The following is a 22,681-nucleotide window of genomic DNA, read 5'->3' on the forward strand; positions in this document are numbered from 1 at the left end:
CTTTAATCTCTGTGTTACTTAAAACATGATGAGAAATATCTATATATATATATATATATATATATATATATATATATATATATATATATATATATATATATATATATATATATATATATATATATATATATATATATATATATATATATATATAAAATCACAAGTGTAAAAATCAATATTCATGCCTTACAATTCCTGTAAAATAAATCCAACAGAATGTTTTTGATGACATTATTTATCTTGATGTGGCCCAAATTAAAAAGTGAGTTTGCTGCAACTAGAATGTTTTTAAGAATCTTTCAGCAGGAAATCCAAACATAGCAAAGACAAAAATGAAATCCAGAATAATACCCAAGCCTTAACACAAACAGCAGGAATGCTAACCAAATACTAAGCATGAGTGAACAGGTGAGCGACATTCAGTAAACACACCAAGTGTGACGGAGAAAGAGGAAACAGAAGAACAACTTCTGCAAACGAAAGCATGAAGTAAAACTGCCTGCAATACAAATTATAGGAAATCAAATAAGATGAACAATAACTGACCAACCTGAAATAATAATGCCGTATAATTTTATAGTGGATGTCATCTACAGTGCTGCGATAAAGTATCTTCCCTTTACAGATTGTTTCTCTTTGGGGGGTTTGTCCCACTCCAATGTTTTAGAACATAAAACAAATTTTAATGTCAAAAATAAATAAATACAAAAGATAATTTTCAATAAGGATTGCATTTTCCAGATCTGTTTGGGGTTGTGCCACTCCAAATCAATGAGATCAGGTTTGATTTAGTCACCTTTTCTCTGGTATCTTATTTAAAAGACTTTGAACTATGACATGAACTTTTGGCAGTTTTTCATCCTGAACTTTTTTAGTTCGATTCTGGTCACCGGCCCATAAAGCAAACTGAACAGAACTAAGGTCTACACAAACTAATGAACTATGTTAAATCAAAACGTCTCAACCTGAGCCATAAAGTGTTTAAGAGCGCTCAAAGTCCAGGACAGGTCTTCAGTTTCTGTATTATGACCTTGCAATCCCTAATGTCTCCACTAGGTTACACACTCGTTCCACGGCCACTTCCCTGTATATTTTGATTTTCTTTTTAATAACCTGAATATTAACGTTTTTAATGCACTAGTAACCCTCTAAAATTTAATCAGTGCTAGCTTCACTGCCAGTAAGGAATTGTGTTTTCATCTGGTTGACATGGTGACTGACTGAATATCTCAACATTATTATTTTTTAATCTTGATCATTTCTCTATATAACATCAGTTTGGTTGCAGCAGCAAAACATGGTAACTTTTTATGTGTTATCAGTCTTTATGAAGTCCCATGGGTTTTTTTTTCACTCTTTCGTTCAGGTCATTGAAAACGTTTGTACACCACCACCGTTGTTGTTTGAGTTTCAGATTTATTTGCTATTTTCTCTAGATATTTTCAGCAAAGCTGTTTTGTAAGTCTGCACTCTGAATGGAGATAATGTCTTTACATGAACAGGAATAGAGCCTGGGAGTGTGTGCAATAAAATGTGGGATTTTGTTTCTTCTGGCTAGATTTTTTTTTTATTATTGCAAATTAAAAGCCATATTAATGATTTGCTCTTTTAAAGTTGTTTCATGCAATGCTTTCCTTCTTTCTTTAAGGAAATTGAAAAATACATATTTGCTGAAAACAGAAACAACTAATCATTTGCAAAACCAACAGCTGCATACTGACTTTGACTTAAAGATATATTTAAGTAACTCTTTTATTACAGCTGTTATCTAATAACCCGACATTATCTTTTTTGTTGGACCGTTTGTATCTTATCATAGCAGCAGTTGTTCACCTTAAGCCCAAATCTCTATACATTTATGTTCAGTGTTACTGTGGAATAGGTTTTAGACACTTAGTTTAGTAAGCTAATTTGGGTGAAAAAGATTAAATGAATAAGTCTGATACAGAGTCAGCCGAACACCAAAGGCTGCTGAAGGCTGATGATGTGACGGCGTGAAGGCTACTGTCAGTAGCTCCTATTATCCACTTAACTAGTTTTATTCTCACTAAAATATGCAAATAAGTATAAACACAGGATAATGACACTTAAAGATAATTGGTTCACAGCTATCAGTTAAAGTCCTTTTAACACATGCTCTTTTAAAAATTGGAATAAAAAATACTAAACATCAGGATGTTTTGGGGTTTTTTCTATGAATGATCCCATTGTTAAATATGTACAGTAAGTCCTCACTATAAATAACAAATGCAATGTTAATACATTTACTCCTTAATTGCTAGTTTTATCATTTAGATATTTAACATTAATTTATTTATTTAGGAAAAAGCACAAAATGCTTATTTTATCCCCATCCCGTATGCTACTTGGATTTTTTTGTGTATGTATATTTTTTCAATTTAAATAAAAACAAATAACTTCAGTCATCATCATAGATAAGAAATCAAATAGAAAACATGCTCACAAAAAACACAATTTATATTTGGCAAATTTTTTTTAATTGTCTGATTCATATCAATTTATACTTGATGTGCAAAGTTGTCTAAAAATTGACAAAAAATTTTTTTTCCCCTTTCATGTCATGTATGAATACAATAAAATGACTAAAGTTACATAATTAAAAAACAGTCTAATAAAATTCGCCCACTAGACTTTTACATTTTTGTATTTTACTTTTACTAAATTTTATTTAATTTGTTTTTTGAAAGTTTTAATGAATCCCTTTTTTTAATGTTCCTCAATGAAAACAATATTCTAAAGAAAACTGTTGACGTATTTTCCTTCAAAACCATGAGCGTGAGGTGTGCCCGTTACGCGCCGCCGCCCACTTCAACGTGCGCGCTACCGGCGTCCAATCGCGACCGTTAGCCGGGGCCGGGCGACTGCGGTGGGAGAGAGAAAATCTGACCGTCCGTGCCGGCTGATGTGAAAAGTCACGATACCGCAGTCAACCCACGCAACGCCCCAGCACATGCACAGGCCTGCTAAGAGAAATATGAAGTTCTTCATGTGTAAAATGGTGAGTTAGAAGTTCGCAGATGCGTTTGCTCGTTTGTTTTGGCACTTAGTTAGACTTGTTATTTTGACGAGGGATCGCCTGCAGTGTCTGCGCTTTCCCGTTCCCATCTCAAAATGGCGGAGAGGCCGAAAGCTAAGCTAGGCTAAGCTAAGTGAAGAGTCAAAGTTGTCATTGTTTAAGGCAGCTAGTTAAAGACTGTGGGTATTTTACGGCTTTACTTGCCTATGCAGATAGCTTTTGTTATTTCAGAACCAAACGTGATCTTCTTCATCAGTGCGTGATTTGCATCAAAACAGTTGTTTTGGAGCCTAGGTGGCTAACGTTAGCTACGCCTTTTTTGGAAGTTCTGAGCCTATTAGGTTTGTTACTAACACTTAAAATGTCAGAGTTAACCTTATTTCTGTTGTTGGCCTAACTGGATGTGTTCCGCTCAACTCGTATTTGACTGAGTGTTTAATCTAATATACAAACAGTGTTATTCATACTTAAGTTACTTATATTCACCGATGATTGTGTTTATTTTTATTAAGCAGTGCTATGTTGATGAGCCATTGGTTCTTGAGAGTAGATGCCCTGTCCGTGTTGTTGACCGTGGTTGTATAAATCTTTTGCTCACACTTGACAGCTGAGCTTGGTGTTTAGTGTGCTAAGCTAACCCTTAGCTGGAAAGGGCGTTGCTGATGAGCCTCTGCTGCAACGTTGCCCTTGCGCCTCTAGAAGCTCAGAAAAAAAACGATTTTTTTGGAAAATTTGTTACTAAATAAACGCAACTAAATGAGGTTCTGGGATTTTAAATTAGTGTGAAGTTCGTCTTAAATCATGAATAGTATTACAATATAGTATTGTAACAGTTGAGCTATATTTAACTGGTTTTAATCAGTGAAAATAAATGTATGCATGCGAATTATTACCTCCTGTTGCACTGCATGGTTTGTGGTGGGTTATGCATGTTGACTATGGAAGCAACATGTCAGATTTGCATGAAAATATTGATCACTCCCATTATACTTATAAATATGTATGATGTATGCATGAGGTATTTTGGCCATTAAATATTTAGAATACAGACAAGCTAATAGTTTTAATAAACTCTGCTCTAAATGTCAGATAAATTACAACAGTAGATTTATAAGAATATACAATTTCATTACATTTCCCCCCCCAATTTTGTTTCATTTGTTGGCCTATAAAACTGAAAATTAATCTTATTTCTTACTATTGTTTCTTTGAAATGACTGATTCTAGTTATTTTTCCTGAAATAAGATGGCGGATTAGCATTATCATCAGGTTAGGTTATTTATCTCATTGTATTACCGCATTTAAATTTTTTTTATTTTTTGAACAGCCAGTTTCTGGTCTGCTGTGGCACATGCATAGTAATGGAGAACCATTTCTTGCTTAATCCTCAGCTCCAGATCAATGCAACCTTTGGACAACATGTATCCCCATTTTGTGCCTGGGTTGCCATTTGATCTCTGAGTTCTTCCATGTAAACTTCATTACTCACTCAATTAACGAAGTAATCATAATTACTCGTTTTAAAATTGATTTTAATTTTACATTATATTCTTATGATTTGATTCACACTATTTCTCCTTAGCAAATAGCCTGAAATTTTATTATTATTATTTATTATTTTATTTTCTTTACCTATTTGTTAAAAATCACTGTTGTGATAGTATAATACGAGACGGATCATTTGTGGAAAGAAGTCGAGCTCCTCAGTTTTCCCTCTGGTGAGAACCAATCAGAGCCAGGAGGAGGGTCTTAGCACTGTTAATCAAGCTTGTGTATGGCGCTCAGGTGTTGGTATTGAGGGAAATCGTCATCCATGCAAGTGTTGAATGGAACTTGAAATATAATAACCAACCAAACATTTGCAGTTACATTTTCACACATGCTGATATTGCAAAGAAGACTGATTAGATATATTGTACAGCTTTAATCTGGAACCGATAACATCTTTTCCTGTTTGACAGTTTGCAATAAACCATAGTCTCTAATTTCATCTTTGACAGAAAGTACTTGAATTTAAGACGCTAAACAGGTTTGTTGCTGAGGGATAAGACGAAACCATCTCCTCTCCCCTCCTTCCAGTTTTCATCCTCTTATTAGCTAATTATTAAAGAATTTGCAGCAAAGATTAACAGGATAAAGCTAAAGATTCATAATGTTGGTGAAATGACCAGGAAATGTTTAAAATAGGGATGCATAAGATAAAATCAATGCTAAACCATTTGTGTTTATTCTGTAGGGATTAATTTGACTATCTGTTGCTGCGACAGAAAAAGTCAGTGGTTTAATGTTTATCCAGTAAAGAAATGCATTTCCCATAGATAACCCAGTGAATGCTCATTAATTGAGTAAATTAACTTAGATTTTACAGCGTTTTTAATTTTTGTTTGCAAAAGACTTATTAAAGTGTCTCCTCTCTAGTATTAAAGTTTAAATTTGGCAGAGATTACCAGATAATGGTTTGAAATATTGTGAGCTGTTCTGGTTTGTAAACAAACACCTTCTGGTTTGACCTGACCTCTCAGAGACTCGTTTAGCTTAGAGGTCAAACTGAACAGCTCGACTCAAACGTGACACAAACTGCAGGATGATGCATTAAAAGAGTCATAAACTATCATAGATGACAATCAGCCTTTCACTTTATTTTAACCTGACATAGATTAAGTATGAGCTGTTCTCATTGTCTACTTAATATGTTTGAGGTTTTGGTCGCAGATTAAAACAAAGTAGAAAACTAAGATGTTACATTTCTTTTAAATTTAGTTTCTTTTTCTCTAACATGTTGATTGGTTTAATGGTTGGGAGTTGTAGTTTGTTCAAAATGAAATAATTACATTGCTCCACCTGGAGGTGCTACTAACCAGCACTACTGTGTGTTTCAGTGCAATTAAAAATAAAGTTCAAGTAATGTCAGTCTAAAACTGCTACCTAATGGTGGCTTTGTTCACCTGCACACTTGTTTTTATTTAATATTTTAAACGAAGAGAACATGGTGTATGTTTATGTACTTCTGATAAGAGATTTACAAATTATTGGACTAGTCTGCAGGAAAACAGGAGAGACTGCTGCTTTATTCTTTGTACAGGCAGCTCTTCATAGAAATATATTGATTTAATTCTACGCTGCATACATATAAGAGCTGATACTCTAGCAACAGAACAGCCTAGGTTTTTATATATAGAGTGAAGATTCAAAAGAAAATATTTACTTTGAAACAAATGTCACCTGAAGGCATTGCTGGAATTTAGGTGCTGCTGTTTTCTCTCTCATTCAGTGCCGGCATTGTGTTCTGAGAATTGGACTCTAATTTAGACAATTGCACGTCTTAGCCTTCCTTCTTTTGATAAACTGATACATAGATCAGACTTTGCACCTTTTTTTTCCTCTTTATTTATGACTCTTGTTCTCTTGCTTGAGCACCACGTCTAGATCACGATACATTGTCAGTGTGAGGGTAAGAAGTTTTGCAACAATTTGATGCCATTTGAAAAAGTGAAACGAAGACCCAGACTCGAAGTATCACAAATTTCTAAAAGTGTTTGGGTGACAGTTGCAGTTCAGTGATCAGGAATCTTCAGCAGGTGCCGAAGCCGCCGACCGTTATGTTTATGCAATAGTTTGGAACGTGGCCTTTTGGTCAACCGGCTAAATCCCTGCTCTGTTCTCACTTCAGTAACTCATATGTTTGCTGGTTTATAAAGAGAGCTCACATCAGTGGCTTGAATAATTTTAGACATGTAAGTTTTAGTTAAAATCTTATTAATGACTAATTTTTCATGAAACAATATGGAGAGTGAATCAAAACCATACTGGAAAACATCCATTAGTGTCCATTAGGTTTGCATGACATCAGGAAAACGTGTAATTGTGATATTGTTGCTGGATAATAAGATTTTTAATTTTGAATAAATCACATATTCCTGACTTTATTCTTTGTCTTGCTTCATCACAATTGGGGCTGTCACAATAACAAATTTTGCTGGACGATGAATTGTCCCAGAAGTTATTGCTATAAACGATAATATTGTTTTTTGAGACCATTTTCAAGTGATGGTCATAATGGCATGATAATGCAAGAACATATTCTCAAAGATCAATAAACTTTATATTTTAATGAACATTTAACAAAGGAACTGGAAGACAATAAAATGTTTCTAAAAGAAATAAACAAAACAACACATAAAATGGATTATTTAGTCTCTGCAAACTAAATTGTTCTTCAAAGACAGAAGACTTTCATCTAGTTTTTGGTAGAAAGAGAAACGATAAATCATGCAAATGGAAATTATTGAGCTTGTTTTAATTATTTTGGGATTAATTGATTTATTGTGACAGACCTGGTCACAATGTGCCCACCACTCTGTTTGAGCTCATAAAGTACGTATCGCATCTGGGCATCAAGGGGAGCTGAAGTCAAATTAATAAGCCCATTTTTGTAGCCATTAAGCTTTTCAATTGATATATTTTGCAGCAAACAGAACGCAAGGCGATAACGTCACCTAATCCCAGACAGGGTCTAGTTAAAGTCCTGGCTATCTGTTTAGTGATCCTGTTAGCTGCCGTCCCGTCTCTCCTTTACGTTGCACCGTCAGCTGTATGGAGGACTAGTGGTCCGTCTCTCTCTCTCTTTCTCTTTCTCTCTCTCCCTCTCTCTCACACACACACACACACACAGACTTTATGTTGTCTGGTGTAGCTGCTAAGCAGCTTAGCGCTTTACAGCACCAACCTTCACTGGAGTTCAAGAATGAACACTAGTTTTCAGCCGCTGAATGGTGTTTTTACTTTGTGTTGTTCAGACTTAAACTAAAATCAGGATTAAAATATTTAAACTTTGGATGAAATATTATTTCAGACTCTTTGTTTTGACTGAGAATTTAAATAAAACCTCAGTTATACAAGGAAGATCAGCAGATGTTTTCATTTATCCAGCTTCTTTTGTATCTCAGACATTTATGACGTGCATTAATTGCAACTTAGCTATTTGGTAAAAAAGTATTAATCTGATCAGAAGTGGTTATTAGTGGTGAATTCGCTGGGATTCAACAATTGCAGTTTTCTGGCCGATCTCCAATTACCGATCTTTTTAAAAAGCCTAACCTGCCGACTCCAATTTTGGTCAATACCAATTGTTTTTGTCTGAAATATTGCTCAGTATAGCAAGAAAGTTGCTGAACTGGCAAGAGGGGGTTGACTATTGTTGGCTGTAAACGTGCAGACCTGACCTGGTGGGCCAGTCTGTCAGCCAAACCTACCTGCAGAGCAGAAGAGGGTTTTTAGATGTTGGCCGAAATAAGGTCGGCTTCACATGTAAAAATGGGCCTATCACAGATCTCCCAAAATTAAGGAAATCGGTACCGATATATCAGCTGGCCGATAAATCGGTCCGTATACCCCTAGAATTAACCGTTAAAAAGCCAGAGGTTTTTTCATTTGGTTGATTTTAAAGGCCAGATCATTGAGTCTGTCCGAGTACGATGTGACATATTTTTGGGACTTATCACAAAAATATACATTAACCTGTCGCTTGTTTGTGAACATTAATGTAGAGAGATCATGATTCACATCATGGGGGTGAGTGATGGGATTCTCCCAAACGGATCCATCAGATTGAAGGTTGTAAAAAGTTCATAATTTAGCTTATGTCGAATTAACTCGCCAGCTGAAAATCATATAATAATTTTTATTCCTTCATTTTCTGTTTGAAACAAAACGACTGCATCTACTAAGAACAGGAAGCACTTTTTTTATGATCGGCATTAGTGACATTTTTTAAAATTAAAACAAAGCAGGGATGCAGCTTAAATATTCTCTAGAAAAAAAAATCATACTTGGCAGCTGTGGTTTTAAAGAAAACCAGAAATCTGAATTTCCTGATTGTTGCCTCTCCAGTCAGGAGGAAACATGTGACTCTTAACTTTTCTCTTAATACACAGCTCTGGCAAAAAAATTAAGAGACCACTTAAAATGATCAGTTTCTCTGATTTTACTCCTTTTATGTATGTGTTTGAGTAAAATGAACATTTGTTTTCCTCTGAACTAATGACACGTCTCTGAAACTACAAGCAAACATGTAGTATTTATTTGCAGAAAATAATGAAAAAGTTGCAGTGCTTTCAGACTTCAAATAATGCAAAGAAAACAAGTTCATATTCATTTAGAAACAACAACAACTAATGTTTTAACTCGGGAAGAGTTCAGAAATCAATATTTGGTGGTATCAATAAAACCCGGAGGTTTTAATGGGGTTCAGTGCATTGGGCTCCTAATTTTTCCAGAGCTGTATGCTTGCTTCCTAACTTTTTATTTTACGTCTAGATAGGTGCATATTCAGTAATAAATTAGTGCAATTTTCTGTGATTCAAGATTTTACATTTCTAGCATCAGTTTTATAAAAACAATCTTTCTACTTAAATCTAAATATTTATTTTTTGTTTTACTTTCTTTCCACTAATGAAGGATAAAAAATTTTCACAACTTTCTGTCTAAGCAACTCAAAAGCTTCCTGAAATGAAGATGGAGTTCTTCTAAAAACATTAATCAGCGTTTTCCTTCTCTCCATCAGGTGACGGATATGTTGTGCCACTGACTGAGCGGGTGACATTTGGACCGTCGTAAACTTTCTCGGCGCCTCATAGCGGCACAGCAGAAGCTCCTCCAGGTTCGCCGTCCTCCTCCGAGCGGCTTTCCCTTCGCCACCTGCGATCCTCGGCGGGATTGGGCTCCTCCCCACCCAGCGCTTCACCTCAGCCTCACCTCCCCGCGAGGGAGCGAACAGCAGCCGCCATGGTGCTGTCACAGAGACAAAGAGATGAACTGTGAGTGCAATTATAAGTAGGATTACGTGTGAGCAAGAACAGACATGCACGCTGCAGCTCATTACCAGCAGCACCTGCAGGTTGGCTAGTCGCACTGCGGCGCATCGCACGTTTCCCTTTTGAAGCCGGTCCAGAAGTCCACACTGTAGAGGCGAAATGAAATCTTCTACAACAGCGGCGTCAAACTCATTTTCGTTTTGGGCCAAATCAAGAACTTGAATGCTCTTAAGGGGCCGGATGTGCCAGAATGTACTGATAAAACCTGTTCGCAAACGGCTAAAATATCAATTAATTCTTAAAATAAAATATCATTGCACATCTTTTCAGCCCCTCCAGGATTTTGTGATTCTTTTAGTGATTTATTTATTTTTTTGCAAGAAAATCTTAAGTATTTGTGATACTAATTTGAAAATATTTGTGCTAATGCGTAAATGCGACTTTATTACTTGCTGTATAGGTCATGGACTTTAATCTGACGTTAAATAAATCCGAGGCAGCTGTGTAGTACAAGTAAAAAAGTTTTTGACAATTTTTGAGAAAAATCTGCAATAAAATCCCAATTATTAGCACAAAAAATGCGGGGATTTGTTTTTTCTTTTTTGTTTTTTTTTTTTTTTGCGTGAATTTCCGCAATACTCAAGAAACTGGAGGGACTGATTGATATAATGTGGCAGTAAGAAGATAAAAACTGCATTGATTTGATTGATAGCATAATATTTAAGCACACTTAGTGTTTAGTCTAGACTCTAGAGGTCCACATAAAAAGCTGTGGCGGGCTGGATTTGGCCCATGGGCCTTGAGTTTGACACCTGGTGTTGTACAACAATCTGAAATCAGTGGCGGAGCCTGAAGAGACGTGAGCTGCAGGCGCTTCACTTGATAGCTGCTTGGTGAATATTTCATAACCTCCATCATAGCAGGAAAGAAGCGAAGGGGGATGGGGGCCGACGAGCGTTACGCCGTTATGACCTGCACCTCTGGTTAAGCACAGACGGCAGACAATCAATATTTAATGATTTTTTTTTTACTTATTGCTGCTAATCCCATTGATATTCTAATGTTTGAGGGCCAAGTTGAATTAAAGCAGCGAGGGCCTAAAGTTTGTAGTCTGCAACAGTCTGGGCGACTCCAAAGAAGCCCAGAAGCTTCAGCCTAAATTTAGCACTTCACTCATGAAATATTCACCCTCCATCTTATAAAAAGAACCTGTTTCCGCATTTATATAATTTTTGTGTCTCCGTATTTGTGTTAAACCTCGCTGCACCACCCGGCTCCCTCATCTGCCTTCATGACGAGTCGATGGTTTCCATGGCAGCAGCAGCACTGTTTCCCAGCACACCTTTTCTTTATTTTTATTTGGTCTTTTTCCAGAAAAATGTGATTCGTTTCTGTTTGCTCAGGCTGACATTTAGGGTTGAGCTGCTAGACGCTCCTCTGTTTGCCTGGGCGCGGTCTGCCATATTTTAAGGAGGAACGTCGGCTAGTGTCGATTAAATGGTGTCACGGTTTATGTGCAGACATTCAACTGATTTATGGCATATTCAAGATAAAGAGCACAAACTGTAAGTGGGATGAAATTGGCCTTCAGATTACTAATACTGTTTCTTTTTCTAGAAATCGGGCTATAGCTGACTATCTTCGTTCCAATGGATACGAGGAAGCCTATTCTACCTTCAAGAAAGAAGCAGAATTAGATATTGTAAGGAGCGACAAATTGAAGAATAATGTTTTTTTTCCTAATGGGAGGGGCTTCCTTTCTGAGAATCTGTTTGCTTTGGTCATAGAATGAAGAGGTAGACAAGAAGTATGCCGGGCTTTTGGAAAAGAAATGGACCTCTGTTATTAGATTACAAAAGAAGGTAAGGAGAATCTTTATACACTTATGTTTAATCCAGGGGTGACCAAACATTTTGCAAGTTATAATAGGTTAAAATAAAATCAAGCAATTACAGTTGTCTTTTTGTAGAAAAAGGATAGAGCCAACACTTTAAAATGATTTTGCACATTTTTCTGTATTAAAAGAAATTGAATCTAGTTTTCAAATTAAAATAAAAAAATATAACTCGTATTAATTCAAATTCTTAATGTAAAGGATGACTGTTGGCAGGAAATGGCTCCTGTAGCAGTCTGTGTTACAGTGAATTTGAAGAAACCTCTGACTGAAGACACTCTATTTTCCCAAGACGGTCTCATAAAATTCTTTTCAAATTCTTTTGGGCTCGACTGAACAAATTTATTCAGTTATAAGAATAAGATCTGAGTTGCTTTCTTTCAAAATAAAAGCTGATTTAGGAACAGCAAAGTTCTACTTTTTATAAACGCTCGGTTATAAAAATACAAATACTTTGTATTGTATTTAACAGTTTCCATTGTTTTGGTTATCATTTTACCATGACTGAAAATTGGAAAGTTTTCATTTGTGTCATTCTTGAATCACTCCAATGGCCACAAGTGGCCTCCGCGCCGCCCTTTGGACACCCCTGGGCTAATGAAGTGAGAATGAGCGTTGGTTCTGTTTGTGAGACGCTCTCCTTGCTGGTGTAGGTGATGGAGTTGGAGTCGAAGCTGAATGAGGTGAAGGAGGACATGACGCACGGCGGACCCATCGGTCAAAAGAGAGACCCGAAGGAGTGGATTCCCCGCCCCCCGGAGAGATACGCCCTGAGTGGGCACCGTGCTCCAGTGACACGGGTCATCTTCCACCCCGTGTTTTCTGTCATGGTGACGGCCTCTGAAGATGCCACCATCAAGGTGACACGCTGACTGCATGAGATACATGCAGTGTGACACGCTGACTGCATGAGATACATTTCACTGAGGTTTCAGCTTCAGCATAGAAGCGTTACTGCAGCATAAATCAAACAAAGCTAGCACCCTTACGGGAATACATTGGTGCCATCTTTACATGCACGTTCACTTTAAACTGTAACCGGATAAAATAAATGCGCTGCATGTTTATGAAAACAATTTAAAGATGGAGCTGGTAGATTAACATTAATTTATTTTCAGAGGTGGGCAGAGTGAAAGAGTAGCAGTACTTCAACATGTTTTTATTAAAGTAAAAGTAACAAGTACCCGTCTAAGAAATTACTCAAGTTAGAGTAAAAAAGTATTTGGTAAAAAGTCGACTTAAGTACTGAGTAACTATTCAAATTATCAGTCATTTAATATTAAAAATTACATAATCAGAGGCATTTTTTGTATTATTTCTTTTTATCAACTTATTCTGTTATTGTTTTTTTCCCCAGCACTTTGGTGCAGTCTTAAACCTGTCTTTAAAAGTGATATATAAATAAATTTGACATTGACAGATTTTTGTATTTTAAGGACCCAAACGACAATAATTCATAAAAATAACAAATCAGACAAAATACATTTTTCTAAATCAGTTTATTTCAGAAAGAACTGATGAAACTTTAACAGAAACTGCAGCTGTGTGTGTTTGGTGAATTTTGGGTTAAAACTTGTTTGTTTTTTTCATTCAGTGGGTAGAAAATCCAGAAGTATAACTGAAGTAAGAGTAGAAATACTTCATAATAAAGTTACTCAAGTAAAAGTAAAGAGTAGTAAAAATACTCCTAAAAGTACATTTTTGTCAAAAAAGTTACTCAACTAAATGCAAGTAGCTGCTACCCAACTCTTATTTTTAAGTGCTTTACAATAGTTTTCGTACCTTTTAGACCATTTATGTTTTATTAAGATATAATCATAAATGCTGAATGTATTTTATTGACGAACGGTTTGGATCGTCATTCTAGCACTTTAATTATTTGATATAAATCAACCCGTTCCACCTCTGGCTGTTTGTTTTAGGTCATTGACCTGATGGAGTTTCAGGTGTTTCCTGACTAAATCCAGGATGATAAAAGCTGTGGTTAAAACTCATGCAGCAGATCCTGAGCGGCTCTGACCCTGGAGTTCACAGCAGATCAGAGGCTGCTTTCCGTTTTATACTCACTTCCTCCCATTAACATGCCGCCTCCCTCCTTCTCCTTTTTCTGCTGTGTCACTTCTCATCTATGAGAACACGGGACGATTCCTGTCTTGTTTGCTCTAAACCCAAAGCACAGATCCTAATCTGTAAATGTTTCTTCTTAAACCTGCACTGCTTTTAAGTTTAATTTGTTAGAATTTGATTTTATGTGAAATTGAAAAACTGTTTGTGTTATTCTGGGTTTCTCAGCGAGTCTTTGGATTCCTTTGCTAAAACACATTTTGCTTGATCATCTGCACTGATCAGAATGTTGTGACAGTTCCAGCAAATTACATTTTATCTTTAATAATAGCATAAATTATGTAGAGAAGACATGAAACAATATTTTCCAGCCTTCCTGAACTGAGTATCAGTTTGTTTTGGCAGCAGAAAGCTGTGTAAAACACAGCTTTCTATAGGTTTTGGAACAAAAACAAATTGATTAGAGTGAATATTTTAAACTGATTTTAGCTGCCATAACTAAAGCATCAGTCTGCATGTTTAGTCCCTCCAGACAGTAAAACATTTACCTTAAAGTCAAAAAGCTTTCCAGGTCCAACATGGATGTTAAAGATGTTTTTTTTATTTAACGTGGCTGATTTCTCTGTTCAGTCCCAGTTTGTAGTTATTCTTTTAGGTTTTTTTTCTATTTAGGATTTTAGTTTTAAGCCCCTGACTGATTCCTGTGTGCCTTCAGGTGTGGGACTACGAGGCAGGAGACTTTGAACGAACCCTGAAGGGACACACGGACTCGGTGCAGGACATCTCCTTCGACCAGACGGGGAAGCTGCTGGCCTCGTGTTCGGCTGACATGAGCATCAAACTCTGGGACTTCCAGGGCTTTGAGTGCATCAGGACGATGCACGGTGAGAACATTTACAGATTTAATGACGCCGTTTCAGAGCGACACGCCTGCAGATGCTAAAGCCACATCTGGGTTCTGAATTACGTGTAAAAAAAAAAATGTGTACAATCCAACACTAAGGGGAAAAATGGCAGCTCTATTAGAAAATGTTTTTGTCACATGGGTCAAAATAGTCAAGTAAAAAAAGAAAATGAAGAAAATAAACGTAATATCAAGCAAATTAAGTAGTAATTCTATGCTGTAAAATAATGTTATTCATTGTAGATCCAAAAATGTAAACAAGATTTTGCACATTTCCTATATTAAGTTTTTTTTTTTTTTTTTTTTTGTGGGTCAGCTGAAGAAGTTTATTCAGGTCTTATTAAGCCACTTTCAGTGGAAATGTTTGTTATATTTTAATGAAATATATCAAACAAGGTTAATAAATTAAACATGAAATTAATTTCTCTGTTTAATTTATAAAAAAAAAATTTAATTACACATGATAAATAATAACTTGTTTAATAAACAAGTTATTAAACAAGTTTAATGAGTTAAACTTGTTTAATTAAAGTCGATTTAGATCATACCATAAATTTAACAAATTATTTTATTAAATGGATTAAATTAAACTTGTTTAATACATTGAATTACATAAAATAAATTAAGTTTAATTTAATAAATTTAATTTCTTACATAAATTTTAATAAAATTTATATCATCTTTAATAGACGTGGTTCTATTTATTATAAAGCCTGGTTTTTAAACTTTGTATACTTTGGGATGTTGCAATAAATTATGTTGGTTATATTTTATTCTTATCATAAATGAAACGTCTCCGTCTGCATCAAGACCCTGTTCTGGAGTTTGTATCATTCTGGAACTGCAGTTGGTGGGCCGCTCAAAATCAACCTAAGGGCCACTAACGGCCCCCGGGCCACACTTTGGACACCCCTGTAACATTGCATATGAATGATGTTTTTGGGTTTCATCTGACTAAATATGTTATCGGATCCATTTACCTGATGGAAAATTGAAGCAGGCTGTTTTTCAGCAGGGTGGTGATTTGTAAGAATCTCCATTTTGACCTAAAATAATGAAGACAAACGCAGATCAGTGACTAAAGGCGAAACTTTGCTTTTCAGGCCACGATCACAACGTGTCGTCCGTAGCAATCATGCCAAACGGTGACCACATAGTTTCTGCCTCCAGAGATAAGTCCATCAAGATGTGGGAGGTGGCCACAGGGTGAGTTCGCATTTCATTTTACATGTTTTATGGAGATTTTTTTATAACTAATTTGCAGCAGAAGTGCACTTGTGTAAGTCGAGCTGCATGTGTGTGTGTGTAGGTACTGTGTGAAGACATTCACAGGCCACAGGGAGTGGGTGAGGATGGTTCGCCCGAACCAGGACGGCTCATTGATCGCCAGCTGCTCCAACGACCAGACTGTGCGCGTCTGGGTGGTCGCCTCCAAAGAGTGCAAAGCGGAGCTGCGGGAGCACGAACACGTGGTGGAGTGCATCGCCTGGGCCCCTGACAGCGCCCACCCCACCGTCCTGGAGGCCACAGGCTCAGAGGTAACCCCACCTTTTCCTTTGACAAGGACGCCGAGTTGAGAATCCAGACGGTATGCCTGTAAATACCTTTTGTTTTCTCAAATGAATCGTATTTATAATATTTCGATGCCTCTGCTCCTTCTGGTGTGAAAGATGACGTTGTTGAATATCAGGTTTTGTCAGTAAATTATGGGTGCAGATGTCGCTGTGCATCGCAGGGTGGGATTTTTGGGGATTTGTGTCGGCTCTCCAAATGGGACTCTACAGACGACAACTACAAAGAGAAAACTCAGAGTTTATCAGAAAAGAGTTTAACGTCCCAGATTAAATGAGACTGGAAAATTTTACAGTTTTGTAAACATTTTTTTATATTTTATCTTTTAAAAGCAGAAAAGTGAAATATCTATTTGTGGGTTTGCAATGATGACAAAGAAATCGTCCTGGAAGTTTTTGTGATAAACAATAATGTTGTTTTCAAGTATCATAATGGTGATGTCATAGTAATACGAGAACATATTCTCAAAGAGCAATAAACTTTAATTCCTAATGAACATTTAATACTGGAACTGGAAGATATTTTAAATATACAGAATAAATAAAACAACAAATAAAATGTCTCTAAACAAAATTGTCTTTCAAAAACAAAACAAAGCATCAGACTGAAAACTTTTCTCATCCAGTTTTCGGTAGAGAGAGAAAAATTATAAATCATCCAAATGTAAATTATTGAGTTTGTTTTAATTTATCATGCGACTAATTGATTTACAGCCTTTTCGATGCGTCACCCCGTCGCCTGTGTTTCTGTTTTGCAGAGTAAAAGGAGTGGAAAGCCTGGCCCCTTCCTGCTCTCCGGCTCCAGAGACAAAACGATTAAAATGTGGGACGTCAGCATCGGGATCTGCCTCATGACTCTGGTGAGTGGCAGGGAGGACGCTGGGCGGCGTTTCTGGCCGAGCGTTGGGTAACGAGCCTCGTGTCCTCAGGTGGGACATGACAACTGGGTGCGTGGGATACTGTTTCATCCTGGAGGACGATTCATCGTGAGCTGCGCCGACGACAAAACAATCCGGATCTGGGACTACAAGAACAAACGCTGCATGAAGACCTTATCTGCTCATGAACACTTTGTTACCTCTTTGGGTGAGATTCTTTTAATTCATTGATACCATTTTTTTTTTTTTTGTCTGAAATGTCGCTAAATATAGCAAGAAAGTTTCTGAGTTGGCATCAGTGAGGTGACTACTGTTGGCTGAAAGAGTTCAGATATGACCCGGCGGGCCGGTCTGTTGGTCCAGCCTCTCACAGGACTGTAGGAAAGCACTGTGGCTGATTTTTTTTAAAAATCTTTGCTGACGTAGATAAGATTCTTTACATGTGTCGGCCGATCACAATCTCCCAGAATCAAATAAATGTCGCAGATAAATCAGTTGGCTAATAAATCGGTGCATTAGGAGACAGTTTGGTGTAATGCAAGATTTTCCAAATAAGTTTCAAGAACATTTTTTTTTTTTTTAAGAGAATGTAGAAAAAAACAGTTTTTCTAAAATGGTACTTGTTGGGGTTTTTTTGTTTTTTTTTTTTTTACAGATGACTGTCTTATTTACCATCTGTAACAAATTCCTGGTTGAACAGAATTTGGATAATTTTAGGCAAAACTTTATTGTTGTAAACTTGCAGCATTCCTGGCGTGTTTAAAGTTAAGAGTGGTGCACATGTTGGGGAGGGTTCTGTTTGGCCCGCCTCCATCATGAGTGGAAAAGCAGCATAATTGGTTCACTGTTCCAAGAAATGAAATAAGACACCAGTATGTTACTTCTGGAAACTCACTGATTTTTATCTGCAATCTGTGGCCAAACAAAAGCTTCTTAATTCGTTGGATTCCTCTTTTTCACCATACTTTAGCTTCTGGAGTTTGTCCTACTTTGATTTCTGTTTTTATTTTAATCCCTGCAAGGATTCTAGAAAATGTGTTATTTATTTTTTTTATTATGCTAAACATAGGGATGCATGATGCATCAGCTCTGACATCGGTATTGGCCGATATTCGTAATTTTTTAATATATTGTATCAACCCGATAAATAAAACTGGGCCGATATTAGCATTTGATATGCCATTGTCTGTTTCTGGTCTGGTTTTTTTCCTAAAAGTGTTAGAACAACAGAGAAATGCATATAATATCGGTTATCAACCCAAATTTTCTTATCAGTGCATCGCTAGCTAAATATAATGCAACAACAAAGAAGCTGCCCAGAAACGGTTCCCTGAACACAGGTTTAAATCTTTCTTTTGTTTGTTGCAGATTTCCACAAGACGGCTCCATACGTGGTTACGGGCAGCGTCGATCAGACAGTCAAAGTCTGGGAATGTCGCTAAGACTGCCACCATCTCTCCCCCCCTACCCTGCTGCCCCCGATTCCAAGGATTTAAAAAAAGAGAAAAACCAAAAAAAGATCCCCGCCGCGCCATGCTAGCCGCCGCTCCTCAGCTCCCTCCGCCCCGACGTCCAGCCCTTCACCTCTCGCACTCCAAATCATAGTTGACCAATGCGCTTTACCTTCCCCTCGCTCCTCCCTACATCGATCCAGCCCCATTAAGATGACTATTGTCCTTTTTGTGTAAATTATTCTGGATGTAGGATACGCTTAATAAATGTCACGCAAATCTCTGACACATAAACACTCAAAATGATAATAAATATCTTTGCATGGTGACTCAAACAAGAAAAAATAAATAATTCAATACTGTTAGATTTACAAATTTCCATACTGTTGTCATGACTTCCCACTGGGTCAAAGGGTAAATGTCTGTGTGTGCCGGTGCAGATAGATTTAACTGAGTGCACTAAAACCAATGGCACCTCCTGTTGACGGGGTTTAGGTTATGTTTAGTTTTTCTTCTATTTCATGGCTCCTTTCTTGTGGTCTGTTGCTGCATTTATGGGGGAAAAGGAATCTGAAGGAAAATAATCAAACCTGTTGCAGCTTCACAGTTTATCGCATTAGTTTGACGTCATGCAACGCAAAAACGCAAAATCTTTCCCGAGTGTTGAGTAGCTTTTCAGCAAGATATAGGAGCTTGTGCCAAGTAAATAATTCATTATTATTGATGAAAATGTCCCAGTTCCACTGGCGCCGTTACCTAGCAACGCCAGTCAAGTCCAGGCCGTTGCCTAGCAACGCCAGCCAAGCCCAGCCCAGTCCGTCACCTAGCAACCCTGTTGTAGTTTTTTGGCAGATTATTTCACTTATAATAAGATATTTTTCTCCTGTTGTATGTGAAATAATCTGCTAATGGAAATAGTACTTTTTCAATATTTACTTAAAACAAGCTCATATATATTGCTACTTCAAAGTTAGTTTGGTTTTAATTCAAGTGAATTAAGGTATTTGCGCTCGAAACTACTACGACTTGGTAAGATTTTGTGTTTTTGTGGTGTGAGTGTCTGTATTTTCTTATGTTTTGACAGGAGAATCTTTCCACCTCATCCAATCCGATGGCGGGCAAAGCTTCTCGCCACTTTGATTTTTCTTCTTTTAACCAAACGGATCGCAAACGAGCCCCCAACAGGAAAGTGTGTTTTACAGAGGAAAACGTCAGCTCACCTGTTCATGAGGTGTGTGTGTGTGTGTGTGTGTGTGCGTGTGTGTGCCCCTCCAGAGAATCGCCCAGTGCCCTGTTGCTATCTCTGCCTTGATAACCCGATCCAGGGCTCCGTCACAGGATTTTCATCCAGCTTTCTGTGGTCCCACTGCTCTCTTTGCATACACTCACTAATGCACATACACGCACAGTAAAAAAATAAAATAAAAAAAGTTGTGTATCAATATATCTGGATGTCATTGTTTGCAGCATAATGAAATAAAATTCTGTAAATATAGTTCCTCTGTGTGCTTCATTTTAATGGAGTGCAGTACTGCTACACGTCCTGCAGGGGGCGTCTAACGCATTCCTGCTCCAACATACTGGAATTGCCTCGTCAGCGTACCAGAGGCATGAGGTTGAGCTACTGGTTATGTTCAGGTGTGTTGAAGGAATGCATTTACATCTGGGTCAAAAAAGGTTAACGATTTTATCTGGCCCCCAACTGTTAAATTTGGTGTTTATATGCAGATGAGGCTTTTAAATTATCAGGGTAAAAATTGTTACCAAGATAATTTTCTTACACAGGAAAATGTAAAGTGCAACACAAGTATTCATCTTTTTATGACCAAGTTTTAACAAAAGGTAAAACCAAGTTTATCCAGAGACTTTTACTGAAAAGATAATTTTGCTGCACTCAAGTCAGCTTTTATTCTTTCTTAAACTTGGCAAAATACAGTAAGTGTTTTGAAACGGTGACCCAGATTCTGTTCTAATTACTGAAAACGTATTGAATTCGTCTTTCTTTTAATACACCAAACATGCAGAAGCTGCTACGGTGCATTAGGGCCACTATAGAGGAAAAAAAGTTGTACATTTCTGCAAAAAAATTTTGACCGATCTCAGAAAATTACCAGAAAAAACTTTGAAATCTCTGAATTTCAAATGTTGAACATTTTCTTTTGAAAATTTTTCTTGAAAATTTCCAAGTTTTCTAAAATTTGTGATAAGTCACAAAATCGTTGACCTTTTTTTTTTTTTTTCTCTCTCTCCAATAAAATGTACTCGGGCCACTTTGCTTGACTTTATTTTGGGGTTTTTGACCTGCAACTAATTTTGAATCTACAATTTTGGCTCATTTGGCCAAAAGTTGGGTCACCCCTGATCTGAATCATTTTGCCTTCCAAACAGAAAGTTGACTTATTTGTTCATTCTGGAAATGTAGCTGCGTTGGTGTTTTTCAGTGTATTCAGAAATTCTCCATGCCTGTTTGTTCAGAAGTAAACGCCTCAAACCCTCATTTAGCAGCTTGTAGAATCACCTTTTGCAGCAAAAACGTGGTTTATTTTTATGACTTTATTGCTGTGAAAGAAGAAGTCTGGGTCGCTTTTCTTTGCCGCGCTGCTCTAGTTTAATCAGCGTTTGCCGTCATTTCGAGGTCTGGACTTTGAGCCGTTGCGATTCATTGACTCGTCTTTTTAATGTAGCTATCTGGGGGTTTATTTTTCAGTTTTATGACCTAACTGTTTGGAGTTAGGTCAAAGACAAATTTCCTCACATTACTCTTTGAGTTCATTTTTGACTCGATAACCTCATAATTTTTAGAAATGACCAAATGTTTCTCTAAAGTCATTGCTAATATTTTTACACTTTAGCACTCCAAAGCTCCTGCCTTTGCAGAAGTAGACTTGCTGACATGATTTTATTTGAAGCTTCCTTTCCCGTCGATTAAAAGCAGGAAGGTTGTACTCGGTTTTTCCTCGTTGTTTTCGTAACGGCCCATGTTAGAATGTTTGTCCTTAACTTCAGGTCACCAAAGTGGAGATTTTAAGGGAAAGTAGGTCACTAGACACAAACTTTTCTTCTAGACAGCCTCTATTATTTATGCATAGATGTTGTGTTCAGTTTTAAGTTAAACTGAATCATTTGGTAACATTTAAAGCTGATTTTCACCACTTAGTTTATATTTTCTACGCTGGACGTATTAAAATGAGGCTCTTTTGTCGTCTTCTGACATTTATTAATCAGTTTCACAGTAAAGCCTGTGGAGACATTGCGAGACATTTCAGGATCTCTTATGAATTATGTACGGCCCAGAGTCTTCAGAGAAATGCTCGCCCATCCTTGTCGCAGAGCAGAAAAGCGGCATCCACCAGTTTCTAGTGCAAATATTCAAGTTCACCTGAAGTGAAATAAAACTAACTTACAAGCAACTTTTCAGCAAGATAAAGTTGATGATTTTAAATAAACAACTCCTTAATATTGATGAAAAACTGCTTGTTCCATTGGCAGATAGTTTCACTTTTAACATTTCCAATGTTAGTGACAAGCTTTTACTGTTTGCATATTTCGGTTTTGTATTTTTAAAAGGAAGATTTCCTTTTAAGAAATATTAAACAAGATTGTTAGTTTTGCACATATTGTTTGCGTTTTAAAAAAAACAAGAGAAAAGACTTTTGAATATTTATTGCAATAATTATTTTTGTTTGGCTTCATGCATAAGTTTGCAGCTTTAGGACATATAAAAGAGGTTTTGTGAGCAGAGAACCCAAAAATTATACTCAAGAGTAGCATTACTTCAACATATTTTTACTCGAGTAAAAGTAAAAAGTAGCAGTATGAGCAAAAAAAGTATTTGGTTAAAAGTCTATTCAAGTACTGAATAACTGATCACATTATCACTAATTTAATAGTTAAAAATTACACAAATGGGGGGGAAAATTAAAGTGGAAATTTTGGTATTTTAAGGACTAAATTGATAATAATCCAAATAAGTAACAAAAATAAAATCAGACAAAAACTTTTTTTTCCAAATCAGTTTCTTTCAATAAAAAAACTCATGAAACTTTTTTTTAAAAAGCTGCAAGTCTGT

The 22,681-nt window shown here is 36.7% G+C and overlaps 1 protein-coding gene across 1 annotated transcript; it reads left to right on the forward strand.

Annotated features, from left to right (window-relative positions):
- The first annotated feature begins 2,812 nt into the window (after positions 1-2,812).
- On the forward strand, positions 2,813-20,107 carry LOC103475636 (lissencephaly-1 homolog A-like). Its single transcript, XM_008427426.3, has 11 exons — positions 2,813-3,019; positions 9,601-9,853; positions 11,468-11,552; positions 11,638-11,712; positions 12,398-12,604; positions 14,524-14,692; positions 15,816-15,918; positions 16,022-16,250; positions 17,042-17,143; positions 17,213-17,369; positions 18,530-20,107. The coding sequence occupies exons 2-11, from the start codon at positions 9,822-9,824 to the stop codon at positions 18,601-18,603; spliced, it is 1,233 nt and encodes a 410-aa protein (XP_008425648.1). The 5' UTR covers positions 2,813-3,019; positions 9,601-9,821; the 3' UTR covers positions 18,604-20,107.
- The last annotated feature ends 2,574 nt before the right edge of the window (positions 20,108-22,681 follow it).

This window comes from Poecilia reticulata, chromosome 14, assembly GCF_904066995.2.
Source record: "Poecilia reticulata chromosome 14, P_reticulata-male-v2, whole genome shotgun sequence".
Classification (NCBI taxonomy): Eukaryota; Metazoa; Chordata; class Actinopteri; order Cyprinodontiformes; family Poeciliidae; genus Poecilia; species Poecilia reticulata.